Raw genomic sequence first — 27,865 nt, 5'->3', positions numbered from 1 at the left:
AAACTACTTATTGAAAACATACCATTGGTTCTCTTTAATGTTTATGCTCCAGTTTCTGTTGACAATGTTTTTTGGTTGCAAATTTCTGATAAGTTACTCTCATTTGATGATGATTATATTTTTTGGGGCGGTGACTGTAATCAAATGTGTGATCCCATTTTGGATAGGAATTCCCCAGTCAGATTTGTAAATAATAAAATGCACTCACAATTTACTTCCACTATCCATCAAAATCTTTGGTTGACATTTGGAGACTATGCCATCCTGATCTTCAAGAATACAGCTTTTTCTCCCACCTCACAAATCACAATCTCGTATTGACTATCTCTTTTTAAGTAAATCTTTAACGCAACACGTACTCCACTCTGAAATAGGATCCATTTTAATTTCGGATCATGCCCCGGTTTTTGTTGATTTTGACCTCGTCCCTCACAGCCCGTCTGTTGGACGTTGGCGATTTATTAATTCATTGCTTGTGGATCCTAATTTTTCTAGCCAATTCAGTTCTTTTGCTTCAGAATTCTTCACTATAAACACAACTAATGACTCCTCTCCTGCTATGATTTGGGATTCTTTCAAGGCAGCGGCGAGAGGCTTTATTATCAATTTTGTGTCTCAGAAGAAAAAAAGTTTTGAGAAACACTCGGCTCAACTACTTGCCCAAATTAAAAAACTAGAATATGCTTATTATCATTCTTATTCTGAAATTGCCTGGAAGGAACTTATTACCGCTAAGATTACTTTTAATAAATCATCCACAGAAGCAGCTTCTTCTTATCTCCTGAAGAGTAGCGCTCGTTATTATGGGGGTCAGAACAGAATGGGGAAATTATTGGCTAATTACCTAAAAGCACGTCGAGACAGAGTTAGGATAGACTCTCTGACTAATTCTAATGGTGACACTCTTCTCAAAGATGAAGATATTCTAACTGAATTTGTTTCCTTCTATAAAAATCTTTACACTCCTGAGACTCAGCCACTTCACTCTGATCTATTTTCTTATTTTCACTCAATCAGTTCCCCCCCTTCACAACACATTGATTTTGATCCGCTACAGGAAGATATCACATTGACAGAAATTTCCCATGCTGTTTCGGTTTTAAGACGCGGCAAAACTTCTGGCCCTGATGGATTCACCATTGAATTTTATGAACATTTTTCGAAGCTTCTTCTCCCACAACTTCTCCTTCTATTCACCTCCTTTATTGAGAATGGTTCCTCTCAAGGCACCTTTCAAGACGCTATGATTGCTTGATTCCTAAGGAAGGTAAGGATCCTTCTAATTGCAAAAATTATCGCCCTATATCGTTAGTTAATACAGATTACAAGATTTTTGCTAAAATTCTTGCCCTTTGTATTGATCCTGTCTTGCCTGAGCTTCTTGGACCGGAACAGTCGGGCTTTGTAAAAGGTCGTTTATCTTCTGATAATTCTAGAGTCTTTTTCAATATTTTCAGTAAAGCCTCTTCCATAGATACCCGCTTGCTGCAATAGCTTTAGACGCTGAAAAAGCCTTTGACAGGATTGGTTGGGACTTTATGTTCCATGCTCTAAAATGGATAGGGTTCCGTCCTAAATTAATTTCCTTGATTTCTCTATTATACTCTGGCCCCAAAGCATCTATTTTTGCTAATGGTAGGGTTTCCGATTATTTTTCTCTTTCTAGAGGTGTACGTCAGGGCTGCCCCTAGCCCCCCTATTATTCATCATCGCACTAGAACCTTTCCTCACTAAAATTAGGCAAGATTCTCAAATTACAGGTTTCCATCTGGACACCCAACAAGTCAAAATGTCGGTGTATGCTGATGATATTCTTTTATATTGTTCCAATCCAGACACTTCTCTTCCCCCTTTTCTCTCTCAAGTAGATGCGTTTTCGAAACTTTCAGGGTACCGTCTGAATCGAGATAAGTGTGAAGTTTTACCCCTTAATGTCTTGTGTCTCAAACACTATTTTACTCAAACTGGTTTTTCCTGGCAATCTTCAAAAATAAAATATTTAGGACTATGGTTTTCACCAACTATTTCAGAAACTTTAAAACAGAATTTTGATTCTATTACTAAGAACTTAAATGATTCAATTACTAAATGGCACCCTCTTTTTCTCTCTTGGTGGGGTGGATTAGACACTATTAAGATGATGCTTGCTCCCATTATTTTATATTCTCTTTCAATGATTCCTGTACATGTACCGGGCTATTATTTTAAGAGAATTGATCGCATTTTATTGAAATTCCTTTGGAAGGGCAAATCCTCTCGAATAGCCTTATCTACTCTTAAAAAAGATAAACTGTACGGCGGACTTAAATTCCCTGATTTTAAATCTTACCATTATGCGTTTTCTCTAAAACAAGCCTCTCGCTGGCTTTCTTCTGACTCTCCTACATATTCTCCGGTTTGGCTACTCATAGAAAAATTCTTCGCTTCCCCCTTTGACCTTAGAGAGTCCCTTGCTTTCTCTGCTAACACCTCTTCTTCGCGTTCTTCTGTCATTTCTCATACACATAAACTTTTAACTCCTCTTCTGCCATCTTCCTATCCCTCGCTTATTTCACTTTCTCAACAACCTATTTGGCACAATAAATTGTTACGCATTAAGAATCGTGCTTTCTATTGGAAATCATGGCATTCCAAAGGGCTGGTATGGATTTCTCAACTCTTGTCTGATAATAAACCCTTATCTTTTTCAGACCTTAAATCTAACTTTGCTCTTCCTAATTCTTTCAGGAAACAGTATGATCTTTTACTCCCTTCTCTCCGCCAATATTTTTCATTACTTTTACCTGCTCCTGACCTCCCTATAACATGTTCTACATTATTCCCGTTATTAAAATCCTCCCCTTCTGCATCCTCCCTTTACAATTGTCTATTATCTTCTTTAGCAAGGTGTAAAACGAAGACTGAATTGGCATGGGAGAAGGACCTATCGCAATGCTGGCCTGTTTCTGTTTGGGATAAGTTATGGTTGAAGATTCATAAAACCTCACGGGCAGCCAATACTACTCAAACTCTTTATTTTGTGTATCACCGTTCATTATATTCACCTGGAAATTTGGCCTCCTTTTCCTCTAACATTTAATCGATATGCTGGTCCTGTCCATGCTTAAGGGCTGATTTAAAACACATGATATTTGATTGCCCCAATATTGACAAATTTTGGCGTTTATTTTGGTCTCAAATTAACAAAACATTTAACACTAAGGTTTCCTTTTCCCTCCCAAATATTTTTCTAGGCTCTTTATACCCTTCTTGGCCTCAATCCTCATCCCACTTTCAGCTAATTGATTTGTTACTTGCTATTGCCCTACACTTAATCATCTCCAATTGGAAACATGCAGATAAAGTTACTTACAGAGCCTGGTGGAATGCCCTCTGCTTCCATCATAGACTTGATACTAATTATGTCACCCCTGTATCATTAGCAATCAAAAGAGATCTGTTATGGCTCCCTCTCACTACATATTTATCTGCCTCCGCCTCTTCAAATACTTCAATTACTACTATTGTGAGAACGTCAGATGATGTACGCAAACCGCCATGATTTTGTTTCGTTGTCTTTTTGTCAAACAATCTAATGCTGTTTTACATATTATACTACGCAATTATATAAATATATTTTTCCTTTTTTAGAGTTTTACTTACATGCAATGCTCTACCTAATTGTTATCTTTTGCTTTGAACTATTTCCACTGACATTTTTATTGCGTCCAACCTTCCCTCCCCCCCTTTTTACTTTTTACTTTTTCCTCTTTTTCTTTTTCTTCTTTTATTCTAGGATGCAGTGTTTATTGTAACCAGTATATCTTTTACCCTTTATTGTATCAATTATGATTACTTATTTTTCTCAATGGTTTTTGCTTGCAAATCGTAAGATCCTTGTGGTTTCAATAAACTTAAACTTTAAAAAAAAGGAAGCTGCGAGCAAAAGTGAAATGACTACAGAACCGTATTGCCAATGAAATGTGCACAAAGGTTACAACATTAATATATGTTACACATAACGCAGAGAGTTTGTAAAAACATACTTTCTTAGTGTTTCTCTGAGATTTTTAAATCTTCCTTCTGAAGAAACCGTCTTTTGCAGTTTGTCCATAAGTGCTTTTGTCTAGAAACAGAGAACAGAGGTGCATGTTTTAAAGTAACCCCACATTAAAAGAGACACATAATATCCATCACATAGCTAGCATTCTTTGTACAAATATGCTACAAAATACTAACACATATAACACAGAAGCAAATAGGAGTGGCAACTGGTTCAAGAGGTTTCATGCCCTGCTGTTTGAATGATTAGGGTGAGATTCAGAGTTGGGTGGTGAGGTAACATGGTTTGAGTTCTACAATAAATGTCAAATCCAGAAATCCCACCTCTAGAATCTCATATGCCATAGGGGAAAGAGTAGTTAAGTAAATTTGATTTTGTATTACCACCCATCTATAAGGAAACTCGAGGGATTTAACATTACATTGAGCAGAATTGCTGCTGGTTCATAGATTACCTTGCATCTCTAGCAAAATGCAGACATACCATTCCACAAAAATGAAATCATATTATAATGAACATGCGTATTGATAATTAAAAGATCTATATAATAAGGCAATCATTATAAAACATTCGTAAATGTATGCAGAAAGGGTACAAAATGCAACTAAAAAGAAGAAAAAAGGAGTGATATATTTAAGTTAATATAAAGTTATTACAGTCAAGTTCTGACATAACAATGCTTGCTGCTAGAGCCAGCAGTCGAGGTGAAAGGCAGGTCTGGTCATGGAGCATTAACTGAAGCAGCTGTTTAGAGCAACGAAAAGAGTAAGGTTGCTTTGCTTTCGTCTGCTGTACTTTTCTAGCCCAAAATGACAGGCAGAGAAAACATATTTATTTTTTGCACTCTTAGAGTAAATCTAGAATCTTTCTGCATGTTTCTATACATTCTGGCCACTGCAGCTTTTTCTTTTTGTAAAAACTGACTTGTATTGAACTGTTTCAAATATCTGTTTACAACGAATATCTAACAGGTTGTTGATGTGTTTCATTTTACAGTAGAGTATTTCTTTAAATTCTTCATGTTTGAAAACCTGCTCGCTCTTTCATATGAAAGAGCTGTGCACCAAGATTTTTAGTGGTTTGTGGGAAAGCTGATGGTTTGACCATGTGATAAAGCTCCTGGCTTACATGATAAGGATATTGCAAGTCACCTCGGAGTTTCATAATCTTATAAAAGAACTCGGCCTTTGGCATCGTTTCTCTATATGGATACGAAACTCCTCTGTAACTTGCAAAATCTTTATAATGCACGGCAGGCCATATATATCACTTCTGCACTAGGCATGTGTGCTACCAAGTAAGTACTTTGATAAAATTGATATACTCACAGACATCATACCGTGGGTGTCTCTATGGTGTTAGCTGCCTTAGTAGAAAATGCTCAGAATGCACCATAACTCCCACTTTCCCAATGTAAGTATGCACACACAACAAACAAGTTATTTAATATCCATATTACATCCTTTAGGGGCACGACTAGACCCGAACTTCAAGGGGCGGAGGGGAGGGCTATCAGGTCAACTGAGGGAGGCAGGGCTAACACTTCAAACAATGGGGCGGAGCAATCCTTAAGGCTACTACAAGAAAATAGAGTGGTAAATTGTGATTTTTAACCATACTGGTCAAACCTGATATGCTTACAACAGGTTTCTTTTTTTTATATATTTTTATTTTATTTTTTTAGGTCATAGTATAAAACAAATAAGAACAATTCAATTCATACAGGATGAACATCAAAGAAAGCAATCCAAGTAGGCACAATTATAATTGACTAATTCATTCATTAATTCACAATAAATTCATAGATAAAATAATAGAATGACCAAGATTATATTACCTTACAGGAATATAAACATATATATAAAAAAGAAGATTAGAGCATTTCAATATTCAATTAATCATTATCAACATGAATAAAATCTTGTCTTTAATTTTTCTAAATCTTATCAAACTTTAGCAGCGAGGACGGACCCCTTGCTTTAGCCAAAGTGAGCTCTAATTCATAAATCTAATAGATAAGGGAGCACCATTCCGAATCTTTAAGAGCATTCCTTGATATCCATGGTCTAGCAATACAAAGTTGGGCGGATACCAGCATAATTGCAATGAATTTCTGAGACCCTCTCTTGAGTTCATACTTGTCAAAGTTGCACTTTATTCGATTTAAAATATTAAATCATTAAAGCATAACACAGTTAAAAAGAGAAAAATTCATCACACTTTGATAATAAAAGCGATGATTAATACAAGATTAAAACTTATGATAAAATGCAAAATGCTAAAACCTCCAAAGCATAATATAAAATCAAGTACACTTATAATTAAGCAAAATCCTGCATACTCATTCTAAATCTAACTACCCTTTCAGAAATTTGGCAATATGATCGGTGAACAACACTTCATCAAGAAACTGCAGCTTAATAAAAGCGGGGCGGCACTGTCTCAGTCCAAGCTGTTATAAAATTGGTAATATCGATCATTTCCTGATAAGGGCGTAAAATTTACAAAAAAAGATAATATGGATTGTGAACTGGGCCGATAGGTCATCAAAGGGAACGTTACCTTAAGATGAAAGGTGGCTAAGCGAATGCGCGTCAGGAGCATCGTGTCATGATCACGCAGAGATGAAGATAGATAGGGTTGTAACCCTGGTTGTGTCAAGAGTAGCTGGTGTCCTCTGACAGATGGTTTTATCACATTAGTAGACAGTCTTAACATCTCCAGGTGCTCAAAGCATAACGATCTTAACTCTTTCCTGGTGACACGGGACAGACTGTCAGGATTGGCATAAAACTTGGGGTGACCCAAATCGTTCATAAAATTTTTGACAAAGGCAAGCTCGAAACCCGTTCCATATTCTTACCATCATTAATCACATCCTGGTTTAACACGGTCGTTGGGCCAGTCCACACCTTATGCCAAAGTAAAGCTTGTTGGATTTTGATTAAGTCAGATAAGTATGAAAGGCCTAGCTCTGCGTGGCAAATGAACGTAGCTGTGCTATTTGGGACGGCCAGGAGATATTTTAAAAACCTGTTCTCGGCCAGCTGGAGTGGCACTATGTTTGCAAAACCCCAAATGCCCGCTCCGTACATGGCTACAGGAATGCATTTACCTTTATAGATAGTTAACATATCACCAATAGGGAGCTTCCCTAGTTTCCTTGAAAAATTATTCAGGGCTCCAATAGATTTTATAAACAGAAGCTTTCTTGTGTTGCTGCTACGCCCCAATTAACCCTTTTTTTCAAACATGATACCCAGATAGGAAAAATGATTCACAAATTCAAAGTTTTCTATCATCTATGCAAATGTCTCGACACTTAAGGTTGGGTTTGCTACATTTCATGACAAAGGTTATAGTAATGTTTACCTTAAGATCCAACCTCATCATGAAAGACACAAAGCTTGAGAAAGTTTTCTGAAGTCCTAGAGGGGTACGGGACAGGAGGACAGCATCATCAGCAAATAATAATGCTCTAATTTGCCGACTGCCGATACTAGGTAAGTCCTGGCCCTCCCTTATCAATGTGGTGCCCAGACTGTTTATGTAGAGGGTGAAAAGAAGGGGGGCTAATACATAGCCCTGCCTGACGCCCTTCTGAATAGAAAATTTACGGCTGCGTTCTCCGGCTGGCCCATTACGAAAGCTTGTGTGAAGAAACATAGATTTAGGAAACGATAATTTTGTCCTAGAAAAACCTTGAATCAACAAGCATGAATCTTGAAAACAATAATAGTATTCAAAAGTATTGCTGTTTATATGACAAATCTTTAATTTTTATATGAAAAACAAGTGAAGGAATCAGTTTTGAATCATACATATACACATGAAAAAAGGTCAATGTTATTTCATTGCTATATTACATTATAAATTGCATGAATAGTCACAAAACATGACCAATATAAAAATGACATAGTGTAAACAATATTTTTTTTAGTATTTTACACAGTCCACCAAATGTATCAATAGTATGGCCTTAGGATATTTCCAGAATCCTACGCGCGTTTCGGCAATGTGCCTTCGTCAGGGGGCCATAGAATTGGTTCATCAATGCCTGAATGAAATACAAATAGCTATCAAGAACATGCCATATTATTGGTTCATCAATGCCTAAATGAAATACAAATAGCTATCAAGAACATGCCAAGTTGTTCAAAATTCAAAATCAAAGAATTACAGGCCCATACAGAGCAATAAGTATGTGGCATCTTGGATTTAAAAACATTTAACATCACTAGTCTACATGTCCAGTCATCTAAATAATAAGAAAAAGGTGAACTTTATAGTCTACTAGATTGACAGAACATAGGTCAGCTATACGTACTCATAAAATTCAAGCCCCTCTAGTCCGTCACCATATGGAAGCTAATCACACTGCGGACCAGATACGCTGGCTAATTTTGGAAAAAATTAGGACTAATTCGAGCATATCCAGTACCAATATACGCAAAAGTAGAGAAGTCAATTGGATTTTCCGTCTGAATACATATCTTAATGGGATGAATAATGAAATCCCTTGGGATCAAGTCATAAAATACAACTGTGGTTAATTGTCATTTTTGTGTGTGGTCCTAATTCTGTATCCCTTATATTTACAAATGAGTTTTTTCAACCTGTAACTATTTTTCACTTGTTTGATATTATATATCATCACTGATTTTTGATATCTTCTTTTCAACCATAACGAAAGCTTGCCTGGGCGTCTAGGTAGGAGTGTTTAAGGAGATTTCGCACCAACGCTTCCACCCCCATAGATTCTAGGATACTCCAGAGTTTCATATGGCTAACACAGTCAAATGCCGAACTTAAGTCGACGAAACACAAGAAAAGGCTCCCCTTTTTGGCATTTACATATTTACCCTACAAGAGGCTTACATTTAGGCCCAGCTCTATTGTGCCAAGTCCTTGGCGAAACCCGTACTGCAGCTTCAAAAGGATACCCGTAGCCTCTACCCACTGCTGTAGTCTGTTCAGGACAACACGTCATACTTAATATCCATCATTTTCTCCTTAACAGATAATTATACGGAAAAGCCCAGAGTAAGCGATACACAGTTCATCACCCCTTCCCAGAAGTTTTGTAAACAGGGGCAAAGTGCGAACATATGCAGGACATCAGCAGTAAAAAGATTACACTTAGAACATCTTGTTCTATCTGTAAGGGTAGTTGCTCCCCATTTTAAGATTATATCTGTGGTATAGTATAAAAGACACAACAAACGCCACTGTTGTAGTTTAAGATTGACGGAGGGCACGGAGTGTTCAAGCAAATCTGAAGCCATCTGAATTTCTCCAACCGATACTTCAGACGAAAGGAGTCGGCTCCATTTTGATGCTAATAATGGAATGTCTTCAATAGCAAACTGCAGAAATGCCTAATACATTGTACTTATAGTAGGTTTAATACCAGGCTTAAAATAGCATGAAGAAAGCTCTGAGCTGTCAATGTCCTTTACATGTTTGCTGCTTGTCCGCATATAGTCCCTCAGGTATTTAAAGAAAGAATGACAGGGGAGTCCAAAGGCATCTTGCAAGCCTGAAAAGGACCTAAAGCCATTTGGATCAAATAATTGACCTATTGTTACAATTCCGCAATTTGCCCAGACTCTACAGGTTGGATCTCGAGAAATAAGGGGAAAAGCAGGGTTATCCCATATGGGGTATCTTTGTTAATAGAACCAAAAGAATATTTCTTACAAATCCCCTTCCAAATAAAAATAATATCTTTAAGTATTTTGAAACACACCCTTTTGTAGTAGTTGGGACCATCTAGTTGATAAAAGAAAAGCCTAACTTCTGCTCCAGTGAGCAGAGTGATGTTGAATCTGGCTCCCCGTAAGTCAGTAGACTACGCAATCGTCCAGTAAAAGCAGCCCAAAAGTACAGCTTAAAATCCGGAAGTGAGAGCCCTCCTCTCTTAAAGGGAGATTTCAGAAACCAGCTAGCGTGCCTTGCCCTCCTGTAACCCCAGATAAAACTACCAATAGCAACTTCCAGCCATCTAAGAAAAGAATCCAAGACCCTTAGCGGAATTGCCCTAAAAAATAGAGAAATTTGGGGAGAATATTCATTTTAATGATATTTACTCGCCCAATAAGGGTGAGCGGTAACTTATTCCATGATTTAAGTTTAGAAATAGTTGTAAATAACAAGGTTTCGTAATTTAATTTAACAATATTAGAGACCGTGGAGCACAGCCTAATGCCTAAACAACCGCTGAGGTAGTGGGCCCTAGAATTGGAGTATCAGGAGTGAAATTCAAAAGAATTTGAGTTTTAGATATATTCAGCTTATAGCCTGAGAATTCGCCAAAAATACGTGCTTCGAGAGTAATCTGAGTTACTGCTGGTGCTGGGTTAGAAGAGAAAATTGCCACATCGTCGGCAAATGCGTTTAAATTAATTTGTTGGTCACCGAGAGCCAATGATTGAATATCTGTATTCCTAAGGAGGGACTGTAAATAGGGCTCTATATAAAGAGCAAAACGGAGGGGGAGAGTGGACACCCCTGTCTTGTCCTGCAAAGGATCCGAAAGAATCCAGACTAGCTCTCAGCATGTGCCACCCGAGCACGTGGGATCTTATAAGGTGCCTGAATCAGTTTAATAAAATCTACCCCTATAACAAAGGCAGACAGGGTGGCCCATAAGCAGTCCCACGCAACATGATGAAATGCCTTCTCGGCATCGAGTTCTATCATACCCATGTTGATATTGCATTTCTCAGCAATGTCAAATGCAGCAATTGCTGTATTGATGTGTGCAGTGGTATCTCTGCCTGGGACAAATCAGTTTTGCTGTGGGGATACTAAGACTGAAATTACTGGAGCGAGACGTCAGGCCAAAACTTTAGAAAACCATTTAGCATCAGTGTTAATCAATGGAATGAGCCTATATGATTCCAAATCATTGGCCGGTTTAGCCTTTTTAAAAAGACCACAATATTAGTTGTGTTCCAGCTTTGTGGAACAGCCCCTTCTGCCTGAATGGATTGGATAACAAAGGTAAATCCCACGCTCAGTATCTCTCTGAATGTTCTATAATAATCCGTGGGGAGCGGGTCTTCCCCTGCCGCCTTATGCAAGGGTAGTGCCATTAAGGCAGCCTCAATTACCAGCCTTGAGATATCTGTCTAAAGGTCCCCTGCCTGGTCCTCCGTAAGACATGGTAGGTGGCACTGTTTAATATATTCTCCACATGTGTACTGATCAAACTCTTGCGAATGGCTGTATAGCTTTCCATAAAACTAAGAGAATTGATCCAAGATGAGTGTAGTGTTTGTGTAAAGCTTACCATCTACTCCCTTAATGTCCTGAATGTTATCCTTTCCCCACATTCGTATTGAAGCTTCTTGTATTTTTCAAATAAAGCAGCTATCTGCTCCCTCAGTCTGCGTCCAGCACGGGATCGCATCTCTAAGAGTTGAACAAATACTGTGTGTACATCTGTAGCACCCTGAGTAATTTTAAGTGCATGAAGTAGTTCAAGTTAACGAATCGTTAGATGTAGAGAGTAAGCTTCTTCGGTGGTGGCTCTAGTTTGCTTAACCACATATTGTAATATTATACCACGGACATATGTTTCATGGTGTCCCATATTATAGTAGGTGAAGACGATCCTCTATTAATAGTAAAGAATTCCCTAAGTAAACCTGAGATAAAATGTATGTGTTCACTATAGGTTAGTAGATGGCGAGGGGAGGTAAACCTAGGACATTTGGGTCTGTCATAGTTCAAATCAAGTTAAAAGTGAAAATAAATCGGATTATGATCTGAAACTACCCTTGGTCATAGAGACATTTCCATATTTTCTAACCACATACATTTGATGAAGACCATGTCTATCCTTGAGAAATGCTTATGAGGATGAGAGTAATATGTATAGGATGGGGCTGTTGGGTATAAAGTCCGCCAAGCATCCCAGATGTCATATAACTTAATCAGGTCATTAAGGAAGGTCCTTGTTCTAGGTTTGCGAAGAGTAGCCCTGCGAATAGTAGAGTCAATGCCGTAGTTCATTACATAGTTAAAATCACCCATTAGAATCAATTCTCCCACCCAGCTCAATAATTCAAAGGAAAGTGTATCAAATATTTCAGGGTCGTCAGTGTTTGGTCCAGAGACAACACAGATTACAAATTTAAATGAATGTAAAACCGGTTGTACTAATACCCATCTCCCCCTAGAATCCGCTGCAGTCTTTAACACCTGGCCCTGAAATTTTTTAGAAGACAGAACCGCCACCTCCCAGATTGCTGTAGTTTGGGAGGTACAGACAACTATGTTATAACCTAGCTTCTTAAGTAGGGCCCTATCTTTGTACACCAAATGAGTCTTCTTTAGAGCCACCAAATGGGGTTTATGGTATCCAATCTCCTCCAGTACCAATTGTCGCTTAGACCGTGCATTAATCTCTGAAACATTCTAACACATCTTAGCCATCTAAACAATATACAAAAATCTGGATTCCAAAATCTTGGTATTCCAATGTAAATTTGGCATATCCTGTATGAACTTGCTCGACTATGACCTATTCCCCCCGCCAACCTCTGCATGTGAGCCAGACTGCCTTCAAGAGGCCACCAGCAAAATCAATCTCAGTGTCGCTGCCCACTGCAGCCACAAACCCAATAAACTCCACCCATCACCCCGTCCCCTAAGGAAGGAATCATCCCACTCTGGAGACATTGATGGAAACAGCCCAAGAAAGAGCCCTCAGTCCACCCACCCCGGAACTGCACCCACCGTCCAACTGATAAGTAGAGAAAGCAACAAAATTGAGAGATATGGCAGAGACCAAAATTAAGTGAGAAAAACCAGCAGAAAGAAAACTATACCCCCTTATCTTCCTTTCCCTTTATAATCCACCAGAATCTATGGTGTCAGAAAAGGGGGAGGGAAAAAGAGGGGGGAATAAAGAAAAAAATGGAGCTTGTATGCAAATATTTTCATACGTTATTTAAATGTTAAATGTGATTGCTCGTCCCCCTTAACCAAGCCAAAATCTGGCCCGCATCTTCATCAGAGAAGCACATCTGAGACTGACCACAATTTTGAGGCAGGCAGGTGCCGGCAGGAAAGCTTGAGGACTTGCAACGTTCAATGGATCAATAATCTGCCAGAGCTTCCATCGCCTGTCCATTGTGGATCTACATAAGTCTGACCGTGCATCAATTGACAGATTGTCAACTAACACCGGCGATGTTGGTCTGGCAGCAAGAGAAACAGCCTATCTCAGAAGGAAGTTCCCGATATATATCAGTGTAGGCAGGGCTGTGTTACCTTAGTCCGAGAGGCATTACGGTTAAAAGGAAGCCGATGAGCACGCTGTATTTACGAATCCCAGGCCCAATCGCTCAGATCGGGATAAGCCTTCCTGCACAACTGGACCATGTACTGCGGGGGGTCAGAGCCTTCTTTGCCTTCCGGTATCCCGAAAATCCTCAAGTTCCTTCTGTGTCAGTTTTCAATGTCCTCAATCTTAATTTGGAGACATTTCAGCTGCCCCTTATGATTCTGAATAGACTTAACTGTTGTCGTCACCATTTCCACATTATGGGCAACCCATTGCTGTAAGTCTGCCACATCAGTTGTAAGGTTACTGTTCTGTCCGGAAACCTCATCCACTGATTTTTGCATCTGGAAATTATGTGCTCTTGCCTGGGTGTAGTAGGCCTGCACCTCGGACCGTTGGGCGTGTAGGGCTATGATAATTGATCTTAAAGATGGTTCTTGTACAGCCCCCTCCATGTCCTCAGTATGCCCCTCCTTGGTCATACGTAAGAGGGAATGGTCAGATAAAGTTCCAGAAGATATGTCTGAGGGAGAACTAAGATTTGGAGTGGAACATATGTGTTGAGAGCGTTGAGCCTGTTGCTGAGGGCGCAGTTCTTTCACTTCTGATCCTAAGAGTGTAGCAGATAATTGAGATATAATTGATTTAACTTCTCCCTATGAAGTCACCCATTTCCTGAGTGGACTTTTCTTGGCGGCCTAATCACCTGCCATAGCAGGCTGACGCTGTCTAGCAGACTGGAATAATTGATGTGCTGTGGCCTGATCTGTGGGTTTTTTCCTCTTAGATTGTCTTAATTTATTCTCATCTCTAAGCAATGCCCCCCCTTGAAAAGAGGTAATCTCCCCTTGTAAGATAGGCGGCATACTGCTCTCAGGCTGTGCAGTAGCAGCCACAAGACTCCGAGGACTCCCATGGACAGATAGGTGATCTCTCTCAGCAGTTATCTTTAAATCCACCCCTGCCTTGGAATGACATCTTGATGCTCCATTATTGCTTTCACCTGATGAATCCTCATCTAACTCCTTGCTAGGGGCATAACATGGCTGGCCCACATCGTCAATACCCCTCCTGGGCAAAGGAGTAATATCAAAAGCAGTACTTACATTTGTGGGCACTGAGGTATCCTGTAAAGCCACTGATAAGACATCTTGCACAATTTGTGCAGTGATACCCCGGGTTAGTGTCCTGTTTGAGACGGGGTCAGTGAATCAAGGGCACAAAGTTGTAAGGCCTCCAGCATCAGCTTGGCACTGCAGGGGTCTTGATCGTGGTCCCGACCGCACTGCAGAGGTGAAGCGAGAAGAGATGTACTTGACATTGTGGTTGCTGCAGCTGCCGTCATCAAGGCTTCTGTCAGTTGGGGAACTTCTCGTGGTACCAGTTCTTTAGATGCAGCTTCCAATCAAATCCTTCACTGCACCTGTTTTTAACAACTTCAGGACAGGAGGTCCCACTTGTGAAGGTGTCGTGCCCAGGAGCGTGGCTGTCAAATCCGGTGCAGCATCTTTCTCTGGTAGAGTGCCATGTTCTTCAAAGCAAGTCTTCACTGTCCCCCGCATTCCACATACTCCTCGTGAAACACTGGCCTTTTGTGGAGCCATTGCAGAGTCCTGGTTATTGGTTTTTAACCAATATAGCCATAAACATACAGCCGGGTGCACACGGCCGTAAATATGCTGCCCACAAAGCTGCAGCATCAACAAGAGGGAACACCACGGTATCGGCTCCCGCTAACCTCAGACCAGCCAAAAAAAACACAGTTCAGAGCATTCGGCGTTCTGCTGATTAGCTTGCTGCTGAAAATCACTGGTCGCAAGGCAGCGGTGAGTGAGGAAACCCGGAATGGAGTGGAGCTCTTGGCGGAATCAACCTGCCATCTTCCTTCTGCAGCTAATTGAATCAATTACAACAGGTTTCAGTGAACTTTAACAATGTTTATAGGCTACTGACAGAGATATTTAAAAAGAGGGCTGTGATTTAAGAACTAAAAAGCAGCTTCTACAGAAAGCACTTTAGAACCAGTTTTCAAAAAGTTAGCCAAGACAACTACTCTTTTTGACAATTCTCCAAAAATTCCTTCTATGAAATGATAATAAAACCATGAAATATTTTCAATTCTATTGTCAGAAAGACACTTTCTGACTGTTGACAAAAGATACTTTTTGCAGTCTGCTCATTGCGCCTTTCTTTGTGGTGGCACACATATACTTGTCCAAGAATATTGAGCTTGCTGGGTTAACACACTAAATTTCAGGATGTCTAACTGTAAAGTCTTAGGTTTGACTCCGAATTAATCTTCCATTTCTCCTGGGATTTAATAACTGAATGCCAATCGGTTTGCAATATTACCATCTGTTAATTACCCTCTCAGGAATCTGTGCTAGTCTAAATCATAATAAAATATGAGCATTTCCCATATGAGATGGCTCAGTTACATCCATGCAGGATGCCAGCAGGCATAAAGAATTAGCACATAAGGTAGTTGCCTTGAAATAACTTTGCAATGGATATGGCAAATGGGTAATGTCCTAACAAAGGACACCCCAATAAAAACAGTGCCTCTTAATATATTATATTATAATAACAACCATACTTTCAGTTCTGTTTTGAAGACCCCAATACATAATGTATTAAATCCAATACAATATCAATGTTGTTTAAGTTCAGCAAGGTCAATGTGCTTTATGAAATGCAGCATTTGTTATGCATTTCTCCAAAAATCCCTTGAGAAGAATGACCATATTCTTTGTAGCGGTTGATCCTAAGTGTCTATACTAAATAATAGCAATTAGCTAGGTAAGGGTCTAGAAAGGGACAAACTTGAATGAGGAACACGGGAGACACCAGGTACACAACATGGTTACCAGTATGTCATGGTAACACTGGAAACAGTAGAGCACAAAGTTGTGTCTTCATTGTGCAGCGGTTTTGCATTTCTAAAATATTATACCCAGTATCCTACCCTTGAGCTACTCCTCATTTAACAATGTTTCATCACCAAAGGACAAGAGCTACAACCCAACAAATTAACATTAACATTAATTTGTTTAGTAAGGGCATATACTATATATATATTGAAACCAAGATATCAGTTGAGTTGATACTTATAAAATGCAATGAACACCCGAAGGCATCTTTGTACAGAACTAACAATATCAGAAAACATATGAAGATAATCAATATAATACATGAATTATCAAAATGCTTCATAAACATAGAATAGCCCTCTCTTTTGAGCAAGCCAAGATGGAGAAGGTTCCTAACAGAGGAAGCAACAAAAGAAAAGGGAGATGCCATTCAAATCCCCTCACCTCACTGAGCCTTCCAAATTGGGGGAATGACAGCAGGAGGGAAGCACCAAAATGAAGGGATCGCTTAGACTGGAAGGCAAACACATAACCAGCATTGGGCCTGCGTTATAGTAAGCTCTGTCGGCAGAGCACCCATGTCTTTTATAGGCACCTAACACGTTTGTTAAGTAGACAGAGAAAGTGCGACATCATGAGGCACAAGAAGCAATGAAAATCAAAAAAAAGTCTCCTCTACCTTTCAATGGCTTTTGGATGATCTCACTGGTTGAAGTAAGCGGGATCTATTGGTTATGACATTCCAAATTCTTGTAAATGTTAGAATAATAGTTCCCAATAAACTGTTCCAGAACAGATAGCAAAGATCTCTGGGTTCCTCTGGTTAAAAGGGAGTGGAAGGGTCTCCTATACTGCGGAGCCGAGAGAGAGGCAGACAACAGAAGAAGAAACAAGCCTTTTCGACAGGAAGTCTGCTACCTGAAAGAAATGTATAAGTGTGCTACTGTTTAATCACCAAATGTAAAAGCTGTATTATGTGGTTCTAATTGATGGACTTATTTGAGGCTTCATCATGGTGACTGAAATGTATTCTTTTTGAGAGGTAATTAATTGTTTTATCAGCTGAGCTCTGGAGAGTGTTCTTTTAAAGGAAACATAAAAAGAGGTTTCCACAAGGAACAATATGATTGCATATTACTAAACAATATATATATTGTATATATGGAGAAAGCAGAACCCACTGGGACTTTTATGGAACTCAAGTGAGAGCAAACTATTTGGACTATCAATGCCACAATGCCTTGATTGTTGACGACCATTGGGGCGGGACTTGTATATTCGAATAAAATGAGCTTCTGAATAAATACCACTGCCTCTGCATTTGTAAAAAGCCAGTGATCAAGAGCGATACCGCGCTCGAAACGCGTTTGGCAGTTTTTAAGATGGGAGTGAGAGGGCAAGCTGTGTCTGCTGCTGCTGGTGCCGGAGGTTATGTACAGTAACCCTTAATCTTGTGACATCTCCATGACGGCAACCTTCTTGTTTTAATGTTTTGCGTCTGGTCCGGCCGCGGAGATGTCCCGCCGCTGGTTTGGCGAATCCTTGGTACTCGCAACTGTGCGCACCCTTTGGAGTGGAGGGGGCATATTGGTGGACTGAACAAATTGCACCTCTGATACATCCACCCACAGGGGGTGAAAACATTGTGGCACAATCCCACTGGGGTAAAATTGCATATGGAGAAAGCGGAACCCACTGGGGCTTTTATGGATCTCATGTCTGGGCAAACTATTTGGACTATCAATACCACAATGCCTTGATTGTTGACGCCCCCCAGCCCCAGGGACCACCGCCCCCGGGGCTTTTCTGAATTATGGGGGGGGCTCTCAGCTCCCCCCCACCCCCGGGTACCGCCACCCCCCAGAGCTTTGTGATAATATATGCAGGGGGCTCACTGCCCCCCCCGCAGCCCCGGGACCGCAACCCCGGGGCTTTCTTTTTTTACAAAATAAACCTGTGGGGGTGGCTTTAAATTAAGTGGGAGGGGAGCCGCATGGCCCCCCTCCTGGAGCCTTGTCGTGGCCCTGGGGACCGCCACCCCCCAGGGCCGGCTCCTGCAGTGTCCCGGGGTGCCCAGCCCCGGGACACTGTAGTTTGCAATGACAGGGCGGGAGACTCGCGGCTCCCACCCTGTCATTGCAAACTGCTTTGCTTCAATGTAGCAAAGCAGATTGCTTTTCCACATGGGGAGCAGCATGTTAGCTGCTCCCAATGTGGAAAAGCAATGCTGGCTCCCGCAGGACGCGGGGAGCCCGCTGGGACCGTGGGGGGATTGGGGACCCCCCACGGTCCCCAACGAGGTTCCCAGCCCCAAGGGATGGGGTCCCCGGGGCTATTAGTGGCCCGGGAGGGGGGCCACACGGCCCTCCTCCCCCCCAAAAAATAAATAAATAAATAAAACAAAAACAAAGTCCGGCCCTGGGGGATGGGGTCCCCAGGACCATAGGTGGCCTGAGGAGGGGGGGCAACACAGCCCCCCTCCAAAAGAGAAAAAAAAATTAAAGGCCATGCCCCGGGGGATGGGGTCCCCGGGGCCGATTAAGGCCTCGGAAGGGGGGCCATGCGGCCCCCTTCCAAATTGTTTTTTGTTTTTTTAAAGTTAGGGGGCAGGCCCTGGGGGATGGGGTCCCCAGGGCCAATAAATTAGAAAAAGAAGGGGGCCACACAGCCCCCCTTCTTAAAAAAAAGAAAAAAAGGTATCGCGGAGGCCACGCCCCCTGTTGCTGCACTCTGCTCGTGCACGTGCAGATGGGGAACAAATTCCCCTTGAATACCGGAGGTCCCTGGGGGCCAACTAGCCCACCAGGAACCTCCAGTATGCGCCAGGGGGCTGCGTTGCAGAGAGGTGTTCTGAGGCCACGCCCCTTTTTACACCTCTCTGCAACGCAGCTCTGTGGCGCTTAATGGAGGTAGCTCGTGGGCTAGTTGCACCCCAGGGACTCTCAGGATTCAAGGGGAGTTAATCCCCCAACTTAAAACGCTCCACAGGGTTCGCTTGCACAGTGTTGAAGGGAGGGGGCGGGGCCTGAGGTGACATGTGTGCAAACACGACCTGTGGCACGCTTTAAGTTGAGGAATTAATTCCTCTTCAATCCTGAGGGTCCCTGGGGGCCAACTAGCCCATCAGGTACCTCCAGTAAGCGCCACGGAGCTGCGTTGCTGAGTGTTGTAAAAAGGGGCGTGACCTCTGAACATCTCTCTGCAACGCAGCTCCCTGGCGCGTACTGGAGGTACCTGGTGGGCTAGTTGGTTCCCAGGGACCCCCAGATTGAAGAGGAATTAATTCCCCAACTTAAAATGCGCCACAGGGCGTGTTTGCACACATGTCACCTCAGGCCCTGCCCCCTTCCTTCACCATTGTGCAAACGCGCCCACTGGCGAGTGGTAAGTTTTTGGAATTAATTCCCCTTCAATACTGAGGGTCCCAGAGGGCAAACTAGCCCACCAGGTACCTCCAGTATGCGCCAGGGAGCTGCGTTGCAGACAGGTGTTCAGAGACCACGCCCCTTTTTACACCTCACTGCAACGCAGCTCTGTGGCGCTTACTGGAGGTACCTTGTGGGCTAGTTTGACCCTAGGGACCCTTAGGATTCAAGGGGACTTATTTTCCCAACTTAGAACGGACACAGGGCGCGTTTACACAGTGGTGAAGGGAGGGAACGGGGCCTGAGTTGACATGTGCAAACATGCCCTGTAGCGTGTTTTAAGTTGGGGAATTAATTCCCCTTCAATCCTGAGGGCCCCTGGAGGCCAACTAGCCCACCAGGTGCTTCCAGTAAGTGCCACTGCGCTGCGTTGCAGAGAGGTGGTCCAGGCCGTGCCACTTTTTACACCTCTTTGCAACGCAGCTCTGTGGCGCTAATTGGAGATACCTGGTGAGCTAGTTGGACTGAAGGGACACTCAGGATTCAAGGGGACTTTATCCCCCAAATTAAAATGGCCACGTCAGCTCAGCCCCCCCCTCCCTTCACCAGTGTGCAAACGCACCCTGTGGCGCGTTTTAAGAGGTAGTTTTAACCCCCCTGCCCTATTATGTACTAGGGGCTTACAGAGGAGGTCATTCTAATCAAAGGGGTACCCCAACGCATAGTGTTCCCTAGTGTATGTAGGTGTTTTAACTATATTCTAAGGATCTTTTAGCATAGCACTGGCTCTAGGACTGTTTAGTCAGAGTCAGTTACCACCAGTACCCATCTGAAAAAGTTGAGGGTACTGGATGATTTTGCAACAAGGCCTCTTTCTGCTCCTCTGTTTGTTCTTTCTGCATGTCTTCCATCTTCCTGCACTTTTCTTCGTCTTTGTGGACTTCTTTTGCTTCTTTCTGCATTTCTTTTTCTTCTTACTGTGTGTTTTTTCTTCTTTCTTCACATGTCCTACCTCTTTAGTCGTAGTTAGAAACTAGCATTTAAAACACCTTAGAAATTAACTGAAAAAACAAAGGTTTCAGGCACGTTATAGTTACAAATTAGCATTTAAAAAACCATTGAAATTCACTGAAAAAACCATAGGTTTCAGGCACGTTATAGTTAGGAATTATTATTTAAAAAACCTTAGAAATTCACTAGAAAAACCATAGATTTCAGGGGTGTTATAGTTAGCTGGACATTTCACTCGTACAAAACCATTGAAATTCCTCTGTTTTAGTTAGTTCTGCTAACTATAACTCGCGCGCCCACAATCCACTGCTGATGATGTCACATATTACATCATTCATGACATGGTCAGTGACATCACTGATGACATCACTGATGACATCTCAAATGACATTCACTGATGACATCATCCAGTGAATGTGGATTGGTTCGTTATTTAAATATATATTATATATATAGCAATCTGCATTGAAGAATGAGTGGATATATAAATATCTGGATGGAGGATTTAGTAGCAGTGTGATTGACTGTTTACTTGACTAATTTATAGTGTCTCACTAAATATATTGGATGGTGATTAAACTGTGTGAATATCTGTATCACAATAAAGATATTCACTCACCCAAACAACTGTTATAACATGCAGTCTTAACCTCATATACCTACTGAATCAACTATTCACACATCTTTGGGCAGTCACACCCCCCTACTGAACCACACATACATTCACTTTCCCATACAATAACTCAGTTAACTAATCAATAACTAATATAGACCTTCACGTGGCTAGTAACCAACTGGTGCAGCAGTTTACACAACAACTGACAAACTGATACAGATATTCACACAGATAATTTTTGCACAGAGTCAAACCTGTATATTCTTCTGAAAAGCAACGTTTCACAAGGAGAGGACAAATACGTGTTTTGCACAATATTACAATACATTTAGCAGATGTATTTTATAGATAGGAATGTGATATATGGAAGCACACTCCGGCCGCCTGCCCTGCGCACCTTTTTTCTTGTGATAGCCTAAATATTATTGTGCTATACTGAGAGTGAGTCTCAATATCCTATTTTATCTGATTTTTTTCATGTGGAGACCTTTTTGAAAACAAACCTTAGGCCAAAACATATTATAGACTACTGCGCTGCGCACCATGGTAATTTGTATGTCTCCATGCAGTGCTGTGAGTAAAATTCATAATGCCATGATCCGTATTTAATAGGGTAGTTTTTCTAAGTCTATCTAGTCGGTAATGCCTTTACACCGGAGCATGCGTGTATGTTAATTCATTCACATGCAGGGAACATTGGACTTCATGTAAAAGAATGCATTTCCCTCTGTTTACTTTAAATTACATTTACTTTTCATTTCAGGAATGTGCGCATATTTTATATGTTTTCACCTTAAGGAGAAAGAACAACAAAATAGTTGCAGAATATTCTGTTCTTTTTTTAAACACGTCTAATGCCCTGTCCCTTAACACTCAGGGTCACAGTCACTATATTTCGTTTTTACGAGGCAGTCAGGGTGGCCCCATCTCCAGCGCAGCCCAGCGCACATCAACTGAAGAACAGTGTGTGTAATGGACGCTGCAACAGCCCGGGCGAGAAACATGAGAACTGCTTCCTGGAGGCGAGTTGTCCCTCCCCTTCCCTTTCTTCCAACAACTGCGTCCCTCATGCACATTAAATCAAACCACTGACAATGTGCTTTGATGCCAAAAAAGGTTGCAGTTTATTCAACAACATCACATGATTATACGCTTGCACAATCCTATTGCTTACTTAATATTCCTGCGAATATGCGTCCTTGTCTTTGCAATTCTTTTAATTGCTGCATGGACCCAGCCTCCTCAACTTACGGTGACGTGAGGGGCCACCTTCGTGGGCCTCTGTGCATGGGTCAAGGCTTCAACTTGCTACCGATTTGGGACCTGTCTGGGCTGCAAGTGCCGTCCCGCTTGCCCTGCCTTTTCGTGGGCCTTCCCTGCTCCCCGGGGTCCCTGCAGTGTGGCAACTCAAGTACCTTGGTTGAGCATCTACTCTATCTATCATGAGGCTGAGTCCTTCCATTTTGCTCCCTCGGTACCCCAGCCGTGAGGCATCCCAAGGGTCCTGTGGGAGCATCACATCTACTCTTTCCATGGCGGTAGGCCGCCCTTGGCTCCCTCAGTGCCCCTGCCGTGAGGCATCCCAAGGACCTGTATGGGCCTTCCCTCTACCTTTTAGTAATTCTCTGTTTTTCTACGTTTCTTGTTCACCTCTCACCTCTCCCCTTGCGGTTGCGGTGCCCATACCTTGAAGTGTGGGTGGGTGGGATTCCTTCTATTGTGCGAGGAGGGGGGTATGTGCCTATCTGGGCCGGCCTGTTGCCCCTTATTTAAACCCCATCCTCGCCTCGTCCGATCGCCCCCGGATTGGGGGGGCTCGCTCTTGCCCTGGGGCAACCAATCCTGGTCGCCCCCCTTCGAACGGGCTATTTAAATTTGCTGGGGAGGGGCTTCCTGCCTCCATCCGGCGTTTGGCCCAGGCCCCTATTGGGTCCAGCTTCGTTTCCCCCGGCCCGGGTTTTGAGATGGGGGAGGAGGCTAAATCCCTTTTAGCCCAATGGGCGTTGAACCACTGACATGCTTAGCTAGGAATATACACAGTAATAGATTCGACAAGACTGATATCAGTCAGACCTCCTAGCACTTTACAAGCAAACATATCTCCACAGGCAACTACACCCTTCGCCCTCATGCCTTTTGGAATAGCCCACATCAGCATCTCAGAAGGTCAATAAACCACTTGGACAGCATCATTCCCATCCCTCTTCACAGTGCTGCTGCCTGATGCATAGCTGTCAACCGTTCAAAGTTTTATTGAGGGTCTTCTCTTTAATATTAAACTGATGATCCTGCTAGAACTTTCTGAAGGGATCATTGGAGAGTCGCAGCAGAAAATGATCAAAGGTCAGGCACATACTTTGCTATTGTATTTATGCATTCAAATATTAATATAATTTATGCATTCAAGAATACATGCATGTGGATTTATAAAACAGGGGCCGCCACGGGCAGCAAAAGGTCTAGCTACGCAACTGCTTGGCGCTAAAATAAGTGATGTTCATTGTCGCCTAACTCAGTGGTACTCATTTTATCAACCGTCGAAGGGTAAAAGGCTGAGTTGGATCTATGACCAAACAAAGATCCCTACAAGGCATGCATTAGTCCGCTACCCCACCAGAAGCTTTGAACTTTTTCATTGTTATCATTTATAATTCAAACTCATCAAGTTGATGTGAGATCAACGATCCTGATTTTATTAGCTCTCTGAAAGGACTGCTTTGTTGCTCGATATAAACAACAGATAAAATTAATATCATCACACACAGAATGTAGAAAGAATATTTAGGTGGCATTTTGACGAAAGTAATTAACCTGTATTTTTCCACATCAAGGTGCCAATTCCGATCCTGTAAAACCCGGGTACGAATGGTCGTACGGAGCGTATTCTCCGTACGACTCGTACCCGGGAACACCACCTTACAGGGCCGTACCACCATTGTTGTGGTGATGGAGGGGTACGCGCCGTACCCACGCCCTCACAGCGTGGGTACGGTGTGTACCCCTCCATCGCCACTCCACTGGTGGTACGGGCCGTACCCACGCCCCCACAGCGTGGGTACGGCGCGTACACCTCCATCACCACAACAATGGTGGTACGGCCCGTACCCATGCCCCCACAGCATGGGTACGGCACGTACACCTCCATCACCACCACAATGGTGGTACAGCCCGTACCCACGCCCCCACAGCGTGGGTACGGCGCGTACACCTCCATCACCACCCCAATGGTGGTACGGCCCGTACCCACGCCCCCACAGCGTGGGTACGACGCGTACACCCCCATCACCACTGCAATGGTGGTACGGGCCGTACCACCATTGGAGTGGTGATGGAGGGGTGCGCGCCATATCCACGCCCTCACAGCGTGGGTACGGCCAGTACACCCTATGAATGCGTGGTTAGGGTCCCTCCCACCTGTACCCCTATGGCACCAGTACATAATGGATAGGAGGCGTACACACGCCACAAGTGTTGGCATAGGGCCTGTTGCAGCATATAAGCAGTATATTGGTGTGTGTGTGTATGCACAGGACAGCAGTGTACTGCACCAAGGGGGCGGGTGGGTGGGTGGGTGCGTAGCTGCAGAGGACTCTCAGCAGTGCCCAGACATATGAAGGGTGGGTGCATATCTCTCCCTGCAGTGCCCAGACATATGAGGGGTGGGTGCAGAGGCCTCCCAGCAGTGCCCAGACATATGAGGGGTGGGTGCAGAAGCCTCCCAGCAGTGCCCAGACATATGAGGGGTGGGTACATATCACTCCCAGCAGTGCCCAGACATATGAGGGGGGTGCAGAGGCCTCCCAGCAGTGCCCAGACATATGAGGAGTGGGTGCATATCACTCCCAGCAGTGCCCAGACATATGAGGGTGGGTGCATATCACTCCCAGCAGTGCCCAGACATATGAGGGGTGGGTGCATATCACTCCCAGCAGTACCCAGACATATGAGGGGGAGTGCATATCACTCCCAGCAGTGCCCAGACATATGAGGGGTGGGTGCATATCACTCCCAGCAGTGCCCAGACATATGAGGGGTGGGTGCAGAGGCCTCCCAGCAGTGCCCAGACATATGAGGGGTGGGTGCATATCACTCCCAGCAGTGCCCAGACATATGAGGGGTGGGTGCAGAGGCCTCCCAGCAGTGCCCAGACATATGAGGGGTGGGTGCATATCACTCCCAGCAGTGCCCAGACATACGAGGGGTGGGTGCAGAGGCCTCCCAGCAGTGCCCAGACATATGAGGGGTGGGTGCAGAGGCATCCCAGCAGTGCCCAGACATATGAGGGGTGGGTGCATATCACTCCCAGCAGTGCCCAGACATATGAGGGGTGGGTGCATATCACTCCCAGCAGTGCCCAGACATATGAGGGGGGGTGCAGAGGCCTCCCAGCAGTGCCCAGACATATGAGGAGTGGGTGCATATCACTCCCAGCAGTGCCCAGACATATGAGGGGTGGGAGCATATCACTCCCAGCAGTGCCCAGACATATGAGGGGTGGGTGCATATCACTCCCAGCAGTGCCCAGGCATATGAGGGGGGTGCATATCACTCCCAGCAGTGCCCAGACATATGAGGGGTGGGTGCATATCACTCCCAGCAGTGCCCAGACATATGAGGGGTGGGTGCAGAGGCCTCCCAGCAGTGCCCAGACATATGAGGGGTGGGTGCATATCACTCCCAGCAGTGCCCAGACATATGAGGGGTGGGTGCAGAGGCCTCCCAGCAGTGCCCAGACATATGAGGGGTGGGTGCATATCACTCCCAGCAGTGCCCAGACATATGAGGGGGGGTGCAGAGGCCTCCCAGCAGTGCCCAGACATATGAGGGGTGGGTGCAGAGGCCTCCCAGCAGTGCCCAGACATATGAGGGGTGGGTGCATATCACTCCCAGCAGTGCCCAGACATATGAGGGGGGTGCAGAGGCCTCCCAGCAGTGCCCAGACATTTGAGGGGTGGGTGCAGAGGCCTCCAAGCAGTGCCCAGACATATGAGGGGTGGGTGCAGAGGCCTCCCAGCAGTGCCCAGACATATGAGGGGTGGGTGCAGAGGACTCCCAGCAGTGCCCAGACATATGAGGGGTGGGTGCAGAGGCCTCCCAGCAGTGCCCAGACACATGAGGGGTGGGTGCATCATCCTCAGATGACCACACTCCATGGGTCCATGAACGCATCCCCAATGTGCGACTATGTTGAGAGTGCCATATCAACACATCACTGACAGCAGTGTCCCACTCCCATGAGGATGGATGTCATTCCCCCACTGCATGACACACCACATGTGGGTGCGATAACAAATGACACATGCATACCCACCCCTTGCGGAGGCTGCACAATACACACACTGAGATCATGTCACAAGACTGTATAGTCATGTGAAACCCACTAAACTAAGAGAGCCAAAGGGAACACACACTGTCACGCACATTCCAGGACTGATAGGAATGTACAGGTGCTGGCACAGCCACCAAGTTGTTGTCTCCCATGGAAGGAATAGGGTGGACTTCCCACAGATACAATGCCCACAATTGTCAGTCAGGTGACCAAATACCCTAGAGAACAAGTACCATATATGTGCTAGGCTGGGAGTACACACATGCATAGTGCGGAAAAGGGACCATTTCCCCATGGAGGCATGGCAACATACTCTATTCACAAGTACAGTGACTACCAAGGATGGCACAGACGATGCAGCCGGACACATTGCTGAGCAGGCATGGACATAGTTGAAGGGATCCATCAGCCACCAAGGGAATGTAGACACAGGTCAGCACAACAATGGTGCAACTCCCTGCAGGGAAGATGTCAGGTGCCACAGAGGAAGGAACACTCCTTGGGACAATGTCTCAAAACACAAAGAGCATACACGACCAAAGAATCATTGCAGAGACCTTGTTATGCCACACAGATACCAGGGTCCACCCCATGAGCAGCAGACTACTACATTTCCCAGATACCCAACACATGATCACCACCCCAACTCATGGAGCATCAGCACCAACATCAATATCTGAAAAGCAATTGTGTGCAAAGGAAAAACAAAATGCTTTATTCAGCATGAAAACAAAAAGTAGAAAAGGACACTATTTACAAAGGCCATAGGCCAGTCCAGACATGAAGTCCTGGGGGGAAACACATGGCCATGCGTCTCCCCTAACTTGCCTGCACATTAGATACCTCTGGTTGATCGACTGGGGTGGGGGCATCATGTGGGGAAGGACCAGGCACCGCAGGGACAGGAGGGTGTAGGGCAGGTGTTGGGGGTGCAGGGATGGACGACTCCACCACAGGGATTGGGGCAGCGCCAAAGGTGGAGGTCAGTACTGCGCTGCACACGTCCGCAAGATCTTGCAGCGTCTCCCCTGCACCCGAAGGAACCACAGGCCCCAAGGAGGGGTGGGGGTCGGAGGGATGGGTTGCAGCGCTACTGGGGGAGGTGGTGTACAGGGGGGGGGGATCTTACTCCCCTATCCGTCGAGTGCCTTGCCTGTTTGCGCGCAGGTGAAACAGTGGGGCTGAGGCCCAGCACAGCCAAGTAGGTCTCCTTCTCGGACTGTGGGGCAGGGGAGCCGAGGGGAGTGACATCGGAGGGACTGGGGAGTGAGGCATGCGGACTCCTACTGTGTCTGCGTGTCTGCCTGTGTGCCCTAGACCCAGTGGGTGTGCCTTCT

At 44.0% G+C, this 27,865-nt stretch overlaps 1 protein-coding gene across 2 annotated transcripts in view; it reads right to left on the bottom strand.

The window, feature by feature from the left end:
* RASGRF2 (Ras protein specific guanine nucleotide releasing factor 2) overlaps nucleotides 1-27,865 on the bottom strand; it is a 2,022,215-nt gene that overhangs the window by 74,156 nt on the left and 1,920,194 nt on the right. For both annotated transcript variants that reach the window (XM_085632406.1, XM_085632407.1), the window contains exon 24: nucleotides 4,026-4,105. In XM_085632406.1, coding sequence (XP_085488532.1) covers nucleotides 4,026-4,105 — 80 coding nt within the window. The remainder of the gene's footprint in view (nucleotides 1-4,025; nucleotides 4,106-27,865) is intronic.

The sequence above is a fragment of the Triturus cristatus genome, chromosome 2_1, assembly GCF_964204655.1.
Source record: "Triturus cristatus chromosome 2_1, aTriCri1.1, whole genome shotgun sequence".
Classification (NCBI taxonomy): Eukaryota; Metazoa; Chordata; class Amphibia; order Caudata; family Salamandridae; genus Triturus; species Triturus cristatus.
This window is presented reverse-complemented; position numbering and strand designations above follow the sequence as displayed.